This window comes from Peromyscus californicus, unplaced genomic scaffold (genome assembly GCF_007827085.1).
Source record: "Peromyscus californicus insignis strain IS unplaced genomic scaffold, ASM782708v3 Scaffold_15__1_contigs__length_86483966, whole genome shotgun sequence".
NCBI lineage: Eukaryota > Metazoa > Chordata > Mammalia > Rodentia > Cricetidae > Peromyscus > Peromyscus californicus.
The window spans coordinates 79,348,127-79,367,897 of record NW_026294447.1 but is presented as its reverse complement, the minus strand read 5'-3'; the positions used below and the strand labels follow the sequence as shown (position 1 = coordinate 79,367,897).

General features: G+C 46.4%; 1 protein-coding gene across 2 annotated transcripts in view; it reads right to left on the bottom strand.

Moving 5' to 3' along the window:
* Positions 1 to 2,184: 2,184 nt before the first annotated feature.
* The window catches only part of Esr2 (estrogen receptor 2), a 52,978-nt gene continuing 35,391 nt past the window's right edge, over positions 2,185 to 19,771 (bottom strand). The window contains exons 7-10 of one of the 2 annotated variants that reach the window (XM_052739572.1): positions 19,312 to 19,365; positions 14,269 to 14,402; positions 4,532 to 4,712; positions 2,185 to 3,265 (exon numbers count right to left, since the gene is read on the bottom strand). In XM_052739572.1, the coding sequence (XP_052595532.1) occupies positions 3,079 to 3,265; positions 4,532 to 4,712; positions 14,269 to 14,402; positions 19,312 to 19,365 (556 nt within the window). In that variant the 3' untranslated portion in view covers positions 2,185 to 3,078. The remainder of the gene's footprint in view (positions 3,266 to 4,531; positions 4,713 to 14,268; positions 14,403 to 19,311; positions 19,366 to 19,771) is intronic. The other variant, XM_052739573.1, reaches the window with a different exon arrangement.

Genomic DNA, 19,771 nt, shown 5'->3' with positions numbered 1-19,771 from the left:
TGGGAGTTAGGCAAAGCCCATTCATCTACAGATTTCTGGGGTGAATCTTGCTGATTACAACAGAAGACTCCTGCCATACCAGTTCAAGGCAGGGCTGAGGATGACTGCTCTACAATATGTCAGTTGTGGTTTCGTGGGGGCCAGGGTGTGCAGTAATCTAATCCATGTTCACAGCTGCCAGGTCCTATTCATCCTTAAAAAAAAAAAAAAAAACTTAAACATTTGAGACTTGTGCCGCCATGAGAGAACTCAAACTGTCTCAAAGGAATGTGAAGGTTTTAAGGAAGCCACCATCTTTAAAATGGACACTGAGCATTTCCCCAATACACTGAAAACCATGTCATCCTTAGCATGTCTGGAACAGACGGCCAGAGATAATAGCACTTTAGCTGAAAGGGAGAAGAGGACCCCAGGGTGCTCAGAAACAGCAAGTGGTCTTCGGAGTACCTATCACATTTCAACCACCCACTTGTCCCAGAGCCGAGTCAAAAACAGCCCTGGACTGAGAAGTCTCAGGCAGGCAGGGCTAACCTGCGTCCCGACCAGACCCAGCTGAGATGCAAGTCACGGAGAAACGACCTAGAGTATGGCCTCCTCTTCCCACTGAGCCACACACAGTGAAATGAGCGGCCGAGAAGCAGCTGGGAGAACTGGGAACCCAATAACTAATAGGCTGGGTGTGGTGGTGCATGGCTGGGATCCCCATAGGCTGACGCAGAAGGATTAAGAATTCCAGGCTAACTAGTGACCACTGGCGCATGCAGTTAATCTAAGCACACACAGAACTTGGCACAGAAGGGCGCTTGACCACCTGAGTTCAAACTGATTCCTTCCTTAGGTGTCCAAAGACAGCCAAGAACTTCACCGTGCACTGAGTAGACAATAGCTTGGAGCTCATTCTGATTTCTGTTTTCCTAGTCTGGAAGGCTCTTGAAAAAACAAAATTTTACTGGCAGTGTTTCAAGGTTGCCTTTGCCTCCCTCTTCCTGCCCTCCAACCCCCGGCCTGTGTCTACAGAGGACGGCTTTCTGCGCTGATGCTCTTGGGCTACAGCGCTGAACTGCTAATAATTTCAAACTGCCTGAGAACACCCCCCACACCTGTGCGTCCCCTACGTCTGTGTCCCAGTATGTGTGAGATGCTGCTAAAGTCAGCGTTAGCAACAGCACACCAACATCAAAATTAAGACATATTCAAGTTCCCTCTTGTTAAGGGTAATCTTCCTAATGAACGACTCAGTAAATACAGGATGTACTGACCAACGCAACCCTAGTTTCAAAGGGAAGTGTATTTAATGCTGTATCACCAGGTTTTACTTTTTAAAACATCCAATCGGCATAATCATTTAATTGCTTACTTCCAAAGTGGAGCTGTTACACATTTTGTGAATTTGCCACGTTCCTAAAAACGTGTCTGAAAACCCCAGTTTCTAAAATGTGAGTTACAGTGGCCGTTTCAGAAGGACTTTCTCCTTAGCTCCCATCAAATTCCATTTGAATAAGAGCTAATGTGTTGGCTAAGTTTTTACTTCACACAACCCACCTCAAAAGTGTTCTGGGCGGTGGTGGCACACACCTTTAATTCCAACACTCAGGAGGCAGAGGCAGGCAGATCTCTGTGAGTTCGAGGCCAGCCTGGTGTACAGAGTGAGTTCCAGGACAACCAGGGCTACACAGAAAAACCCTGTCTCAAAAAAAAAATTTTTTTTTGAGAGCTGTAGGTTAGAGAAGCTATTTTTTTTGCCATAAATAATTACCCCTAAATATTTCTCTTTTTGAAGGAGTCAAAACAAACAAACAAACAAACCAACATCGATGTGTTCAAGTGTTTTGCCCATCCAATCCACACGATACAGGCCTAAAGCTGTGTGTGTGTGTATGTGTGTGTGTGTGTGTGTGTGTGTGTGTTCCTTCCAGAGGATATGTATCATGTACATCTACAGCCTGTAGCATCCATGCCTCCCAGGATAGCTGATCTGCCACCTCTGCTGTGCGAGATGAAAACTGCATTCACAAGGCCTAAAAGAAGCAGTGTACTGTGATTCACACCCACAGGATAAACTCCATTCACACACACACACACACACACACACACACACACACACACACACACACACTCACACACACACACACATGCAGAGAGAGAGAGCAAGCATCAACATAGCTTCAAGGAAGCCCAACTATAGAAAGATTTAAATCTTGATCCATGACAGTGAGACTCAATAGGTCAAATAAGCAGGTTCTACAAACATAAATCAGGAAGGAAGAATCTGCGTGGATAGCAAGAAGACCTGGGGGGAGGAAGGCGGCTCACATCTGAGATTGACCAGTACCACTCTGGTCTCTGATAGAATAACCAACAACACGTCATCAGTCCTCACAAGCCTGTGAGGTAGGAATGTGAAACGAGCTGATTGTCAATGTGGTTTTCAATCCTACAATCAAGTGGTCTGGAAAGACACCCTTCAAAGGTTGATTTTACAACCACACAGTTAATTCTACAGTCCATTTCTTATAGACCAGTGGTTCTCCATCTGTGGGTCATGAACCCCCGTGGGGGTCACATATCAGACGTCCTGCATATCAGATATTTACATTACGATTCATAACAGTAGCAAAATTACAGTTACAAAGTAGCAACGGAATAATCTTATGGTTGGGGGTCTCCACAACATGAGGAGCTGTATTAAAGGGTCACAGCATCAGAGAGGTTGAGAACTCCTGCTGCAGAGTGTCATCTTCTCTCCCCTGTCTCAGGCCAATCCTTCCGGGTCAGACTTTCACCATCCATTCCAGAAGCTTTGAGACGTTTTCCCGAGTGGGCAGAGGAGATGGAGAGTGAGAGAAGGGTCACATCGAGAACCTTCTAAGGCTATACAAAAGTGAGAACTCTGCATTCAAAGGTATCCCCCGGTACAGGGACACTGCAACCCACCCACCCTGACCCCTGGGAAATGGAATGTGGGGGAAGGGTGCATGACCAAGGCAGCCATAAGATGAAACCCCAGCTGGGGAGCTGCGAGGGTGCAGGGTTCCACCTTTGAGCAGCTCTGTAGAATGTCCACCTCAGGCCTGTCCGTCACTGAGACTGTGGGTTCTGGGAGGCCTCTTTGCTCTTGCTGTCCTCTGCTGAGCTGCAATCAGACACCGAGACTGAGGACTTGTACCCTCGAAGCGTGTGAGCATTCAGCATCTCCAGCAGCAGGTCGTACACTGGGACCACGTTTTTGCACTTCATGCTGAGCAGGTGTTCCATGCCCTTGTTACTATGAGGGGAAAAGGCACTGAGAATCCTTCTTTCTAGATAGCCATCGAAACGAAATAGTCCCCAAGTCTCCGGCACAAAGTCAGCCCATCTCCCACATTTCCCTTTGCTTCTACCCCGTTGTTCTGGAGCTCATACATCCAGCTCCCTCCATAGTCTACATTCAAGGGCAAAAGTGGTATCCCCTCGACCTCCATCTCACCACCCAATGCTACACCATGAGCTCCTTCATAAAAAGCACGAAAACAAGGTTCTAAATAGTGAAACTGTAAGTAGGCCTCTTCACACTGGGAGGACGGAAGCACCTATCTCCTCGACCGACCCAGCTGGGAATGCACATATCAAGACACTGAAAAATTTTGCCGTTCTTGGCTTGACCTTGAAAGGGTCATGAATACTGATGTGGGGGTTCTGAACAAACTTCAACAATTAGGTGAACTCACACATAAGTGAGGATAGACTAATATCTATTCTGCAGAGGGTCATGGGCCGAGCACTCCTTAAAGAAGAAACAGGAAGGGCTTCTCCTTCTTCTTTCCTCCTCCATGTTAAATGCTTGACGTGAACACTGTCCTTCCCCACAGCTCTTATAGCTTCCTCCTCAGGCAAGCACTGCCTTCCATCTTCATCTCCTCTCTTCCAGACTCGGGCAAGGCGACCCTCCTGCCCAACACCACCCACTGAGCATCACTGTCCCGACAATAGCCATCAGAGCCTATCTTCATCAGTGCACACGCCGTGCACTTCCTGACCGGGACTGTGCTCCATCCACAGTCTTGCTTCCTCAACCTCTTGGGACGTTCTCTTAGATCTCATCCTTGGTATCCCGATACCATGGAAAGGAAAGGACAACTTGGTGCACGCCCCCCGTCCTCAGCTGAAGGGTGACCAGGAGAGCCAAGCCATCCTCACAGAAATGACCCCAGGCCTTGGCCCTGGGTGGTATAAGGAGGATGGCAACTCATTTTAGGAGGAGAACTGCCCATTTTAGGACTCTATAAACAAATTCTAAACCCTAGCAACTACATCCAGGTGGGTCCCGCCAGCTGCCACAAAAATCCTGTCAGGTACCATGTGGCACTCATTTCAACACCAACTATGGGCCAAGCTTTGGTGCAGGTGCATGCACTGATGAATTCCCACTCAAAAGTTCATTCTTCTCTCAAGCTGAACATTCTACCACTGCAAACCTGCCTGCATTCTCCCAAAGCTCGGATCATATGCCCTGCCCACACCCCACTGGACCAGCTTCCCCGAGGGTGTGTACCTGATGTGTCGGACATGAGAAAGAAGCATCAGGAGATTGGCCAGGCGAACTGACTGCTGCTGGGAGGAAATGCCACTCTTAGCAATCACCCAGACCAGGGCATCTGTCACCGCGTTCAACAGATGTGTCAGCTTCCGGCTGCTCTCCACCTCCTGGCTTGCCGTCGCCAAGGGGTACATACCTGGGCATAGAAGGAGAGCCCCAAAGTCAGAGAAAGGGAAGCTGAGGTCATGTGCCCAACTTCGCATGCCTGGTTCCCTAGGGAGGAGGCAATGTTGACTAGAGCTACTCTAACTGGTGCATGCACTTTACCTTCCCCCAGGTTCTTCCCCTGAGAGCAAAACCTTATCACTGAGCTGTAAGGGAATCCTGGCTGCAGCAAATGGCTAAGTGAAGACGGTCAGGTGAGATTAATATAATTATATAGTTTATAAATCATTATAAACTAATTCTTTTGGGGGGGGGTTCGAGACAGGGTTTCTCTGTGTAGTTTTGGTGCCTGCTCTGGCTCTCACTCTGTAGCCCAGGCTGGCCTCGAACTCACAGAGATCCACCTGGCTCTGCCTCCCAAATCCTGGTATTAAAGGTGTGCACCTTCGCTACCCGGCATAAATTAATTCTTTACTCCCTTTGAGAATGGTAATTTGCAATGGCAAAGTGCAATCTCAAGAAACCAATGGCTGGGCAGTGGTGTGCTGTGGATATCACTCTGTATAAATAAACACTGATTAGCCAGTAGCCAGACAGGAAGTATAGGCGGGACTAACAGAAAGGAGAATTGAGGGAACAGGAAGGCTGAGGAGGAGACTGCCTGGAACCGCCGCCAGGACAAACAAGATGTAAGGTACCAGTAAGCCACGAGCCACATGACAAAGTATAGATTAATAGAAATGGGCTAAATATAAGAGTAAGAGCTAGACAATGATAGGCCTGAGCTAATGGCCAAGCAGTTTAAATAATGTAAGAGTCTGTGTGCTTATTTTATAAGTGGGCTCCGGGACTGGTGAGACTTGACGGGAGCTGGAGAGAAATTCTCCAGCTACAGTGGTGGCACACCCCTGTAATCTCAGCACTTGGGAGGCAGAGGCAGGCGGATCTCTGTGTTTGAGGCTAGCCTGGTCCTTGTAAGTGAGTTCCAAGATAGCCAGGGCTTGAAAAGCCAAAAGAAGAAGAAGAAGAAGGAGAAGAAGAAGGAGAAAGGAAGGAAGGAAAAAAGGAAGGAGAAAGGAAGGAAGGAAGGAGGAAGGAAGGAAGGAAGGAAGGAAGGAAGGAAGGAAGGAAGGAAGGAAGAAGAAACTGAGGGCTGGCCAGGCAGGGTGGCACACACTTTTAATTGTATCACTGCTGTTTGGTTTTCACTCGCTGTGATAAAACACTGATCAAACCAGCTTAGGGGAGTAAAGAGTATACCTCCCCTTAGAGGTTACATTCCATGACCAAGGAAGCATGGGCAGGAACCTGGAGGCAGGCACTGGAGCAGAAGTCATGGAGAAGTGCTGCTTACTGGCTTGCTCAGCCTGCTTTCTTACACAACTCAGGACCACCTGCCCAGGGGTGGAACCGCCCACAGTGGGCTGGGTCTTCCCACATCAATCATTAATCAAAAAAAAAAAAAAAAGTGTCCCACAGACTTGTCAACAGGTCAATCTGATGGAGTCAGTTCTTCAGCTGAGGTTCCCTCTTCCCAGTTGACTCTAGTTTGTGCCGAGTTAACTTAAGAGGCAGAGGCATGTGGCTCTCTGTGAGTTCAAAGCCGGCCACAGCAGCATAGTGAGATTCTGAGGACGGAGCTTGGTGGACCTGCTTGCCTAGCCCGCACAAGGCTCTGGGTCTGAGCCCTAATACCTCAGGAAATAAATAAAACACCCACTGTGTGCAGTAGCCCTGGAGCTGCTTCTCTGAAGCCCCAGCTCACCTCCTTCACACCCTCAGACCCTCACCACTACCTGCCCCTCCCCCGAGGCGGCCACTCATTCATCCCCCTCAGCAGCCAAAATGCAGATCTCCTCCTGGTGGCTTCCGGACAGCCCCACTTATCCAGGCACAGCAGATCCCTACCATGTGGTCCAGCCATCGAGGGGCCTGGGCCTCTTCTTCATCTTTTTTTTTTTTTTTTGTTTTTACTTGTTGGGGGTTGGCGCATAGCACATGTGTGGAGGTCCAAGGACAGCTTGCAGGCGTCCTTACCTCTCTTCTCATCATGTGGGGCCCAGGGATCACACTCAGGTTGTCGGGCTTAGTGGCAGAAGGAGCCTTTTCTTGCTCAGCCGTCCCACGGATCCCCACCCCCACTTAAAACGTGTCATGTAGCCCAGACAACTGTGACCGTAGCCAAGGATGGCCTTGAACTTCTGATCTTCCCGCCTCTGTCTTCCTAGTACTGTGATAGAGGCTTGAGCCAGCACACCCTGCTCATGGAGTGCTGGGGACCAAACCCAGGGCTTTCCGTGTGGCAGGCAAGCACGCTACCCGCTGAGCTCCATCCCTAGCCCTGTGTTTGATCTTTCCTTCCCAGTCCCCACACCTCGCCTTGAATCCCACTTTTTTTTTTTTTTTGGTTTTTCGAGACAGGGTTTCTCTGTGTAGCTTTGCACCTTTCCTGGAACTCACTTGGTAGCCCAGGCTGGCCTCGAACTCACAGAGATCCGCCTGGCTCTGCCTCCCGAGTGCTGGGATTAAAGGCGTGCGCCACCACCGCCCGGCCCCTGAATCCCACTTTTAATCCCCTGCACTGGAGGCACACTGAGCATCTAGAGTCTGCTTAGGACAATGGTTCTCAACCTGTGGATCGCGACCCCTTTGAGGTCATAGATCAGATATTGACATTACGATTCATAACAGTGGCAAAATTGCGGTTATGAAGTAGCAGCGTGGTAATTTTGTGGTTGGGGGGTGCCCACAACACGAGGAACTGTATTGGAGGGTTGCAGAAGCTGACCCCCCAAGGCTAGCTTTCCCGTCATCCTTCCTCCCCACTTGCTTCTTGGTGGCATCAATAACAAAAGTCACTAATGTAGTAGGGAGTATGTAGGCTAAGGAATATTGGATTTCCTGGGGGTCGGGGGTTAAAGTGCTCTGAAATTGATTTTGGTAACGACACGGAGTGAACATATTATCAAAAACTGAATTGTATACTTTTGTTTTAGGACAAGCTCTTGCTATGTAGCCTAGGCTGGCCTAAACTTCTTAGACATCCCAGCCTGGCCTCAAACTCATAGTTCTCCTGAGTCCTGGGGTACAGGTGTACACCACCACACACAGCTTGAATTATATACTTTAAATGGGTGAACTGTGAGCCGGGCGGTGGTGGCACGTGCCTTTAATCCCAGCACTCAGGAGGCAGAGGCAGGCAGATCTCTGTAAGTTTGAGGCCAGCCTGGTCTACAGAGTGAGTTCTAGGACAGGCTCCAAAGCTACACAAAGAAACCCTGTCTCAAAAAACCAAAATAGTAATAATAATAATAATAAAATGGGTGAACTGTGGTATTCTGTTGTTAATAAAGTTGTCATTAATACAGCTTTCAGCACCAAAATCACCATAGCATAAATGCCCACTGGCAGTGTGTGGCTCCCTTCAAAGACCATGATTGGTAGTTAGTAACCCTCCTTCAAGAGCCAGCTGGATCATTACCAAGGGCAGACCCTGGGCCTCCTACGAGTTTAGAGACAGCACAGTCCCATACAGAGCCTGGAACCCATTGTGATCAATTGGTTTGGGAAGGGAAGGCACCACATTTAAATAGGCACCTGCCATGTCAAGTTTTTATAAGAAGGAGTGTATATCTGAAAAGTCTGAAATGAACCTAAAATCATCCCGGAATCACCGATTTACTGTATCTCTCTCTAGTCGGGAACACCACACCCATACTTTGGGCATCACATACCTGCTCATCGACATAGCACAAGGGGATACAATACTTGCTCTGTGGCAGGCCTGCAACAGGGCCAAAGGACAAGACAGAAGCCCTGTCGACCAGATACACAGGAAGCAACAAAAATGAACCCCCTCCGCCCCTAAAAGTAGAAACACCGTGATTCACTGTAAAACAAAACTGAATTGCTTTTCATAAAACTAAAGAGATCTAGTAAAGACGGAAGGGAGAGAAAGGGCTCTTGGCACAACACCCCTCACATACCAAAGAAAGCATCTCAAGGACACAACCCCCGTCCCCGCTATTTCCTGGAAACATCTGTGTGTTCCTCTCTCTAGCCCACCAGGCATTCTGGAAGCACAAACGCCAAGATTTGTGGTATCCTACATGTTCAAAGATGAAGACCCAAGCTTTGCTCAGCTGGAGGGAAATAATTCAGAAAATCTGGAGTGTTTTATTTAAAAATCCTAGAATGTTATCTTGGAAAAAAATTTTTTTCTGGCTTTGAAGGGTAAAGGGAAACATCTGTGCTGTTCTAAAGCAAAATAGAATGGCCTGAACTTAACCTAGTATTTCAATTAAGAAAATGTTTTGTTCTTTCAAAATCTTATAATAGTTTCAGTAGATTTGTTGCTAATTTACTTGTTTGCTGTTTGTTTAACACAATGTCTGTGTCATCCAGGCTGGCCTCAGACTTGCTCTGGAGCCAAGGAGGACCTTGAACTCCTGAGCTTCCTGCTGTTAACTCCCAAGTACTGAGATTACAGGCAAGCACCTCCATGGCCAGTTCCCTGTCCCTAACTGAAGCTATTTTAAAAAGAACAATGGCAATTATCTTCAGGTTTACTCCACTCTGCCTCCTAGATTTAGATCCTAATTCTAAGGTGGATATAGTTTCCGATTCCCAGGTGACAATGTTGTCACCTTATTGGGCATATGTTATTAGCCCCACTGCTCATGTGATACCTTTTGTTTTGTTTTGTTGTTTTATTTTTGTGAACTAGGGCTTCTCTGTGTAGCCCTGGCATGTAGACCAGGCTAGCCTTGAACTCAGAGATCCACCTGCCTCTGCCTCCCGAGTGCTGGGATCAAAGGTGTGTGTCACCACTTCCAGGCTGAGCCACCACCACTCAGCGTGATACACTTTTAATTTATGAAATACTAACATTCTAACAGGTTGTTAAATGTATAGTTTCTTGTCTCTGCATTTCAAGAGGCTGAGCATTCCAGTTTATCCTACACATTCTAAATAGATAGTAGAAAAGACACAAGTTAGAATTATGTCCCCTCCCAAACCTCCCCATAGAAAGGACAATGGACCTCTTCAACTTAAGGCCAGCAAAGGTCAGAGTCTGTTTTCCTTGAGATGCACTCACATCCTAGGCCAAAAGCCCTGTACTTAGTTCATTCTGCACACAATGGTGTGTAACAGGAACTGAATTGAAATTTAACTACATAATACTGTTTATTTCTAGTCTACACTACACCCATTAGTAGAGATACATGAGCCAGAAGCATACAGGTGCCTAAAACATGACTTTGACAAACCAGAACCCTCAGCACACTGCGGTTTTTATTCAGTTGGCTGTTCTGTTATTGGTTTGTTTCTGGTTTTAGACACTGGGTTATCTTTGAAATATGAACATAGAAGATGAGATAATAAGAAAACAAAATGTTTATTCAGCTGATTCTCACTTAGAGATGCTCTATATGCCTTTGCATAGATTGTTTCCATAATTTTTGGTAGAATTTTTTCCTTTTTGAATAATATCTATTTCTTTCAATACTTATTATTATTATTTTTAATTGTATGTGTTGAGGGTATGAGAACAGTGCCCTCATAAGCCAGAAGAAAGCTCAGATCCCCAGGAGCTGGAGGTTCAGGCAGTTGTGAGCTGCCCCACTTGGGTACTGGGAACTGTACCTAGGTCCTCAGCAAGAGCGGTACACATTAACTGCTGAGCCCTCTCTCCAGCCCCACCATCAGTATTTCTTATAGTACAGTTCTTCTAGTACTGAAATCTTTCAGTTTTGTATGTCTGGAAATATTTTTATTTTACCTTTGGTTTTGAAAGTATAAAGAATTCTAGAGTGACATTGTTTCTAAATATGCTATTTCTGTCTCTTTCGTTAAGATTTACAAATATTGTGTATGTATGCGTCTATGTGCACATGAGGGCAGGTACTGTGGAAGCCAAAAGAGGGTATCAGATCCCCTGGAGCTGGAGTTATCCTGGGAACCAAACAGGAACCCCCTGCAAAAGCAGCAAGTTCTCTTAATGGCGGGTCCAACTCTCCAACCCCATCTCTCTGTCTCTTGACTTGGATTTGAAAACAGAAAATATGCTGTCATCTTGGCCTCAGTTCCTTTGTATACGAAGTCATTCCCTCCCCTTCCCCCAGCAGCTTTTTACCATTTTTCTGCTGAGGGTGTGGTGGTATTTGTCTGAGCATGCCCAGTGACTCCAAACACTGACGCAGGCAGATGACGTGAGCCAGTCTGGGCAATGGAGCCCGACAGAAGAGTTAAACCTGGGCATGGTGGCACACTGCTCAGGAGGCTGAGGCAGGAGAATCGTGAGCTTTTCAGATAGCTTGAACTACATGGCAACACCTTGTTTCCAAAAAAAGAAAAAGAAAAAAGGAAAAGGAAAAGAAAGAAAAGTGAAAGTGGTTTTTCTCTTTCCTGCTGGCTTTAAGCAATTTGATAACAACCTGTCTCACTGCGGCTTTCCACACATTTCTTGTGCAGGGGTTTAAGTGAGCATCTTGTGGGGGGGCAGGTGTGTGTGTGTGTGTGTGTGTGTGTGTGTGTGTGTGTGTGTGTGATCAAAGTCACTCTTCCTACTGAACTACACCCCCAGGCTCCTGGCCTCTTTGTAGCACTGAAGACTGAATTATAGATTTTGTCCATAAGCAGGTGAGAAATCTTTCAAATATTCTTCAGCTTTGTGCTAGATTGCAGTTAAATTATTTCACAATATTTTTGATAATCTAATCTTGCTTTTATGTTTTATTTGGTAGCCTGTAGACCTGGGCTAACTTTACCCCATTACCATGGCAACGGCTTTCTCAGTGTTTTCAAACCCCAAAGTCTAGGCTATTACAAGGTTTTCCAACTGCCGGGTGAGAACGTGAGGCATTTCTCAGCCTGTGAGAACTTTGGAGATCATTTCACTTCCTGGCTTCAAAACATCAGCAGGTTGGTGTTCATTGGAAGCCTTAAAGAGCGCCACCTGCAGACCAGAGATGCTGCATGCAGCCTTTTCCGCTCAAGCACACACACACACACACACACACACACACACACACACACACACACACCCCCACACACACCCCACACACACCCCCAGCCAACAACCCCTAGGCTGTCAGGCTGTTTCAGTTGAGGACACCAACTCATTCCCACTGTTAGTCCTTGACTTGGTTATTGTTTTATTTTTAAATTAATTGCTGCAAATAACCAGAGGTATTTGCAAATAACCAAATAAAAAGAGGTGTATGCAAATAACCAAATAAAAAGAGGTGTATGCAAATAACCAAATAAAAAGAGGTGTTTTTGCAAGTCCTTCAGAGCTAGCACGGCAGCCACCTCTTCCAACAGAGCATTTCCGTAAGAAACCAAATCCCAGTTTCCCCACGGCAATGCCAAAAAGAATAGTAAACTCTCTGTGACTACCAAGTAAGCAATAAGGTTTCTGTAAAGATTTCCAAAAATGCGGATTCACCTTAAAGTTTAATGGTTTTTCTGCCAAAAGTGGCAATACCATCGTGCGGCCCTCCTCGCCTCCTACAAAGGCAGCTTCATCAGATGCCGCAGGAAGAAGGCCAGAGCCTCGTCTTGCCCATCTGCACAGACACGGTTTGCAGCTCTGGCGTTGGTACAATCTGACATCTAGAAGATGCCAAGCCAAACAGCAGGCCCCTTACCATGAAGCGTTCTAACAACAAACAAGTCACTTTCTGAGGAACACTGAGTGGCTCTGACAGGGTTCTGAACCCTTCGGATTCCTTCTTCAGCCCTCCCCACCCTGTCCCCTGCAAGGTCTACCCCACTTTCCGCTCGGGATCCCACCACTGTCTGACAGCGCCCCGTGCCCACCCCAGAGCTTCTCTCTGAATGCTCTCTCCCAGTCTGCAGGGAGAAGACAAAAATCTAAGTGTGAGCACTCGGGAGCTCTGACAGCCACAGAGTAATTAAAACCCGGTCAGCTGTGTTAATCACATAAACCGGGACTCATGTTTTGCACTTTACATAGTAATTTTCTGTGTTTATACCAAGTTGGGGCCAAGGGTATAGCTGAGAGCAGTAGCACACTTACCTAGCAAGGGCAAAGCTCTGGGTTTGATTGCCAGTTTCAAAGAACCATTTTAAAAAAGCCCTACATAGTCACATTTTGTCACTGTTCTCTAGATACGGTACAACCACCATGTACATAGTATGCACACTGGGTTAGGTATTGTACATGACCCAGGGATGATGCCAAGTATATGAGGGGCTACTCACGAGGTATGGGTGGGTATGGCTCCATTTTATATAAGAGACAATGGGATCCATTGATTTTGTTATTAGAATCAATAACCAGTGGATACTGGAGAGAAGGGGAGGGAGAGAGAGAAGGAGTTGGGCGGACTATTTCCGATGGTCAACAAGGGTATTTGTATCTTGGAGAGGGGGACGGTTCCTGCCGGTTGTTCTTACTGCCTTGTATGGTTTTCTTCCCTCCAATGTTGTTCCCGATCACCAGATACTGTTTATATAAGACAAACTAGGAAAGCCAAAACATCCACTCAGCTCAGACACTGTCCTCCTCTCCCTCCTCTGAAGTCAAGTCCCTCCCCTCGTTCCTGCCACACCGAGTCTGTTTGGGCTCGCTTTATCTTAAGGACACCCTTGTCTCAGCGTCTCTCCATTCTAGTCATTCCTCCCTATGGAAAGCGGGTATGACCTTCCCATAATACACAGACACTCCCCCAAAGTTGCCTGTGACCACCCAGTTCCCAAAAGAGCCACTTGTGGCTCTTCCCTGAAGAGCCCGGGGTCTTTCCCTTCCAGTCTTTCCTGCCTCGCAGCCCTCCACTCTGCAGATCTGTGCCCCTCAGGACAGCGCCGACATCATGAGTTTTCATAATTTGCTTTCTGTCTCTTCCAATACCACAAGCTCTTCGGCTGTAGCTTAAGTGTTAGTACCGAACATATGAATGACTATGGGAGAGTGGAAGCAGAAACATTAAATACAGATGATACATGTTAACCATGCGAAACGACTGTGTCTGGCAGGATTGAGGAAAGGCTGGAGGGTAAATACTGTAAAATTCAGTCTTTTCTTTTTTGGTTTTTTTTTTTTTTTTTTTTTTTTTGGTTTTTCGAGACAGGGTTTCTCTGTGTAGCTTTGCGCCTTTTCCTGGAACTCACTTGGTAGCCCAGGCTGGCCTCGAACTCACAGAGATCCGCCTGGCTCTGCCTCCCGAGTGCTGGGATTAAAGGCGTGCGCCACCACCGCCCGGCTCTTTTTTGGTTTTTTAAGACAGGGTTTCTTTGGGTAGCCCTGGCTGCCTTAAAACTCACCCTGTAGACCAGGCTGGCCTTGAACTCAGAGAGATCCAACTGCCTCTGCCTCCCAAGTGCTGGGGACTAAAGGCGTGCGCCACTTTTCAAATCCACTGCCAGTAACTCACCCAATGAGTAATTTATACTCAAGTTAGCAAACATTAACTACAGTCTAAACCCATGAAAAATGGAGAAGTCGGAAGTGAGGCTGTTATCCGCCTTCTAAACCGAACAGAGGTTCGGCACTCTTGACCACCACACCGGTTTGACAGACTTTCTCCCCAGCAAAACAGCGCAGCTGTGTGGTTACTCACTGGAGTTGAGGAGGATCATGGCCTTCACACAGAGATACTCTTTGTGCTGGAGCTTTAACTCACGGAACCTTGATGTCGTCGCCAGGAGCATGTCAAAGATCTCCAGAATCCCTTCCACACACTTGCCCTCATCCCTGCAAGAGTTCATTTGGGAATTGAAGGAACACATAGCATTAGCCGGCCATCAAGAGACGACATCTTAGGTGTCATTTTGTCCCTCCTATACTGAGGTATTAGTAAGAGCACACTTCACAAGGGGAAGTCACTAGTACTATGTCCGTATAAAGGAAACAAGGGGTGCTCGGGTGCGGCCTCAATGGTGGGACACTTGCCTAGCACTCATAGGGCTGTGGGGGTAAATCCTTAGCATTGGAGAGGGGAAAAACACAGGGCATTTCCTAACTTCTTCAACAATTTTTTCAGGAAAAAATGTGTGCACTGGAGGCTATCTGTCTCCTTCTACTTCGGTCCAGAAGGACTTCTTGGAGACATTACCATGCCTGTAGCTTATAAACAAACCATTGTAGTCAACCAGCCTCACTGGAGATGACTCAGCTTATTAAAAGGGAGACCCCACACTCCCATCAGGAAGTACCGATGAGGGAGCCTGTTAGAACTGAATATTTCAAGAAAAACCAACTTTCACATCTCCACCCATAGGGCTGAATTTAGAAATCGATCTAGGAGTCAAAAGACATTTAAGCAGCATTTGAAGAAAACAAATGTGACACACAGAGAAATTACAATTGAAGGTGGATTAGTCAGAGAAAGAAGACAGACTTGGGGGCAGGTGACACTTTCTTGACTTTGACTTGCTGAAGTGGGCTTTTTGTTCATTAATGTTTTGGGGGGATTGTTTTGTTTTGTTTTGTTTTATTGAGACAGAGTCTTGCCATGTAGCCCAGGCTGGCCTTCATCTCCTGGCCTCCCTGCCTCCACCTCTGAAATGCTGAAATTCCAGATGTGTGCCACAACACTCAGTCTGAAGATAGTTTTTTAAACAAAGGTTTCAGACAAACCTTTTAAGTGTGCCTTATAGGATTGAGCTGTTACATCTATCTTTGAAAGAAACTATTATACATGAAGAGAGAGCACTGGTTTCTGTTCACAACAACTAGACACACATTATTCCACCTCACTGCTCTCAAAATCTGTCTGCTCTCTTCAGATGCAGAGTTACCGGAGGGCCTTGACTAGTAGTTAGACAACTTTGCACAAAATCCTCCCAGTTCCTGAAAACCTGCAGCATGCAGCAAAGGGCAGGCACCCTGACAGAAATGGGTGCCTGTGGGGCCTGCTGTTAACATCTTACTAGACTATGGAGGTTGAAATAAAACAACAACAAGTAAACAACAAAAACAGAACAAACAGAAAACCTGACTGTTCACTGTCTCCTCTCAGCCCGAAACCAGGTCATTTCCAATGAGTGTGGGATTTCAGGAGAGAACCTTTGGAGAAGTCATCTGAACTGACTCCACTGGAGACTACCAGTCTTGCCTGTTAGGTGTTCAACTCACCAGGATCCTGCATCCCTCAGCATTCAGAGCCCCACAGACTCACGCACACAGCCATGAGCATGCAACTGCTCACTTTAGCAGATCAGCGTGGGAACTTCTGAAAACAGTTGCATTGTTCTGCCAGTGTGGAGCTAAGTGACAAAACACCAGGGTCCCCAAGAACTAACTCACAGGTTTAAAAAAAAAAATTCGGAAAATCAGAGCCCTGGGCAAAGAGGAGCAAATCTACACAAACCCTACTACTCCCTACACCCCATCTTCACACTTCCCCTAAGCCTCCTCGGCAGCTCTGAGTTCCTGTAAGGGTTGCAGAAGCCCTGAACAGAGCAAGTGGGAAGGAAGTACCTGTGCACTGAATGCCCCTAGTGCCGAAATGTCACACCACTCTGCCTACTGAAGGATCCTTGCTTGAAATTGTAAGTGCTGAGCTTGAAGATATTTGATAGCCACAGAAGCTGATCTGGATACATCACCAGAGAGGAAATGGACAGACACTAACTCTTGCACTGATGGTTTTCATTTTGTTTTGTTTATTTTGCTTTTTTGAGACAGAATCTAACTATGTAGCCCAGGCTAGCTTCAACCTTGTGACTCTCCTGTCTCTGCCTTCCCAGGACTAGTAGGTATGGGCTACCATGTCCAACTGTGAATTGGTGGTTTAATAATTTGACTCTTTATTCTCCTGTAAAATTCAAACTCAAGTGGAGCTATGTTCAGTTATATAACACACATGCATGTACACACACACACACACACACACACACACACACACACACACACACACATTCTTACTCCCCCAAAGGCTAAATCAGTTCAGCTAAAATCAATCCTATTTTCTAGAAGTTGCCACCCACACCAAAGAAAAGGTGCTAAATATCAAGATTAATACCCATTCCCACATTAAAAACATTTCATTGTAATAGAATTAGTATTTCAAAACTGAGTTGTTTAGGTACAGGGGCATCTGAAGCCCCAGTAAACATTGTAACTTCAAGTGATCCCCACATGTACCTCACAGAAACGGTGCCTGTCTAAGCAACCCTAAAGAACTAGGCCTGGCTGTTTCCTTTCCAGCAAGTAGGACAGGCAACCACTTCACCTCATGTAGGCTTCAAGTACCTTCCACGACATCAGAGGCTATAGAATCCAGATACATTTTTAGAAAATAAACGAGCCACATAGGGACACGAAGCACACCTCCTAAGTGGCTCTTAATGACATCCTGCTTTGAAATGAGTCACACCAAATAAAGTGAGGAAGGACTTTTACCGACGGATGCGATCCGTGCCATTCACCTTGCAGTTAGGGATGGAAACCGAGTTATGAGTAAGAAGGTAGGACAGGGATTAAGAGATTAAAGACAGAGACATGTGATTGGAGGGTTAGCATTTGAAAGGACACATCAGTCAAATCAACCTATTTATAGAAGGACACTTCAAGCTCGCGCCAAATAAAGATCAAATTAGTAATTGCATGTGGAGTAACTTCTTACTTGAATGCTTTTTCATGGAAGAAAAATATCCTGTTTGACACAGTGGCAAATTATTGAGTGGGCTTGTCTGGCCTTGGCATTGCTAATTTTCCACTCGCTTCTGTATCTGCCGGGTCCCACACCAGCTTATCTCTGTGGGTGTGGAAGCTGGACAAGGGCTAGGGGCCCAGTTCATGGCTTAGCACATGGGAGAGACTTCACAAATATTTAACCAAAATGAAATTACTTAGCTACACAGGGTAAATTAAAATTTAGGAGTGAAAGTCTATGATCTTCCAGAACATTCAGCTTAGCAACACTGAGTGTGATTGTAGCCCCTAAGAACATTCATCATCCTAGGAGTCTCAAGAGCCCTAGCGTTCACAGTAGGATCCCAGCCCAGCTCCAAATGCCCAGGAACAGCTCTGTAGACAGTTTCCTGTGGATGCTGACACTTTTTTATTTAAATTACACTTAAATGCATTTTTTATTTAAATTACATTGTATGTATGTCTGTGTGCATGTTTGTATATGTATATACATGTGTATATGTGTGTGTTTGTACATGTATGTTTGTGTATGTGTGAGTATGTGTGTATATGTGTGTGGGGTGTTTGTGTGTATGTAAGTATATGTTTGTGTGTGTGTGTGTGTGTGTGTGTGTGTGTGTGTGTGTGTGTGTGTGTGTTACACTTAGAGGTCAGAATACTTTGGTGGTGTCAGTGCTCTCCTTCCACCACGTGACTATTAGGGATCACACTCACGTCATCGCTGCTGATGAGCAGCTCCTCTGCCCACTGAGCCAGCCAGCCAGCCACATATGCATTTTGGGGCAAATAGAAACTCAGGTTTCACACTAGATCTTCACATGAATTTATGTTTCTAACGGATGCCAAAAGAACTACCTTGTTACAAACAAGCCAAAACCACTGGGTTCTCCCTTCCGCCTCAGCGACGTCAAGGCTTTTGTTTCGTTTTGTTTCCTGTAGAAATCTCAGACAGAATCAAGGGGCACAGGCAGGGTTGAACTCAGTGGTCAAGTGTCTGCTTAGCAAGCACAAGGCTCTCGGTTTTGTGCCCAGCACCAAAAATAAACAAAAAACAAAAACACGACAATAAAAAGTGTTTAGTGCTTGTAGCTATGGGAAACTCCACGTGAAGAAGCTCTGACACCAGACAGTGGTGGCAGACCCGTACTGAGAAAGGGGAGGGCTAAGTTTACTCCCGTACACGCTCTCCAGTTACTGTCTCAGTTACTGGAACACTAGATCTGGCATCCATCTAGCAACTGAAACAAAAAGTAAAATAATTTAACCCCACTATGCATCCCCGGGAGGGGCGGGGGGAGAACAGCTAACGTAGTACTGCACGTGTACGTGTTCCTGCATGTGCGTTTATGAAGTTTGTGAAGTGGAATGAGCGAGTGAGGCAACGGCCTGGCGGGTGTTTGGCCTTTCAGCTTGACAGACAGCTCTGAGGAGACGGCTGGAGTGTGTTTCTGAGGTGGGTAGAAACAGACCCAGTCACAGGGCTGTGTTCTAAGGCAAAAGAATAAATTATGAAATCAATTTGCCTTTGACCTCCTCTTTCCCCTTCCAATTCTCTTTCCCACGGGAGTGACGTGCTATGTGTGTGGACTTTAGAATCAGATCCCTACGTCTACACTATCACTTACTACCCTGCCTGTAAATCAACTACCTCACTTCCCATTTCCTTAACTGAAGGACTGGAATGATGGACGGTGTTCACTCCCAAGGGGCTTTTAGAAAGATGAAATAAGGCAACACACATTGAGTGCAGAGGATGGTACCCGGCACACACCAGCTATGTGTTAGCTCTGTGAGGGTCACTGGAGGGTCTGGTACCTGCCCCACCGCTCTGGCCTTCCAGAGCCTCCCTCTCTCGTTCACCACCTGGGCTTGCTCCTGCTCAAGCCACATCCCATGCGTCAGCTCTTCCCACAGGATTTGTTCTCCACCAAAACACCTCCATTTACTCAGAACAGTGTTCTCTGTCAGTGTCATCCATGACAACGGGCAGAATGGATGCTGATACCTTGGGGCATCGCTCTTCATCTGCGCAACGTGCCAGTGAGGGTCTTCTGATGACCTAAAGTGGTAACAGGGTTACGATGCAAGAGTTGGGGTGGGCACTTGAGGTTCACAGCACCAGGCAACCTCCTGCTCTCGTGCCCAGTCTCCCGTGCAGAACGCTTAACACTAGTGCTTTTTCCATGGAGATTTTTCCAACCACTCAAAGGTACTCAAACCAAAAGTTTTCCATTTTTCTCCTATAACAAAGCTTGGCTGTTGTTGAACAGTTTATCTTCCATAAACAGTTCAACTAAATCAAAATGTAGTTCCCACTCTCCGCCATCTTTAAAAGAACACTAAGTCCAACCACTTTGTGACATCATGACATGTCCCAAAGCACTATCATGTCCTGGTGTCTGTTAACTTCCATTTGGCCTTAGTAACGAGCCCTCCCACCACATGCTCCAAAATGCCACTAGAGA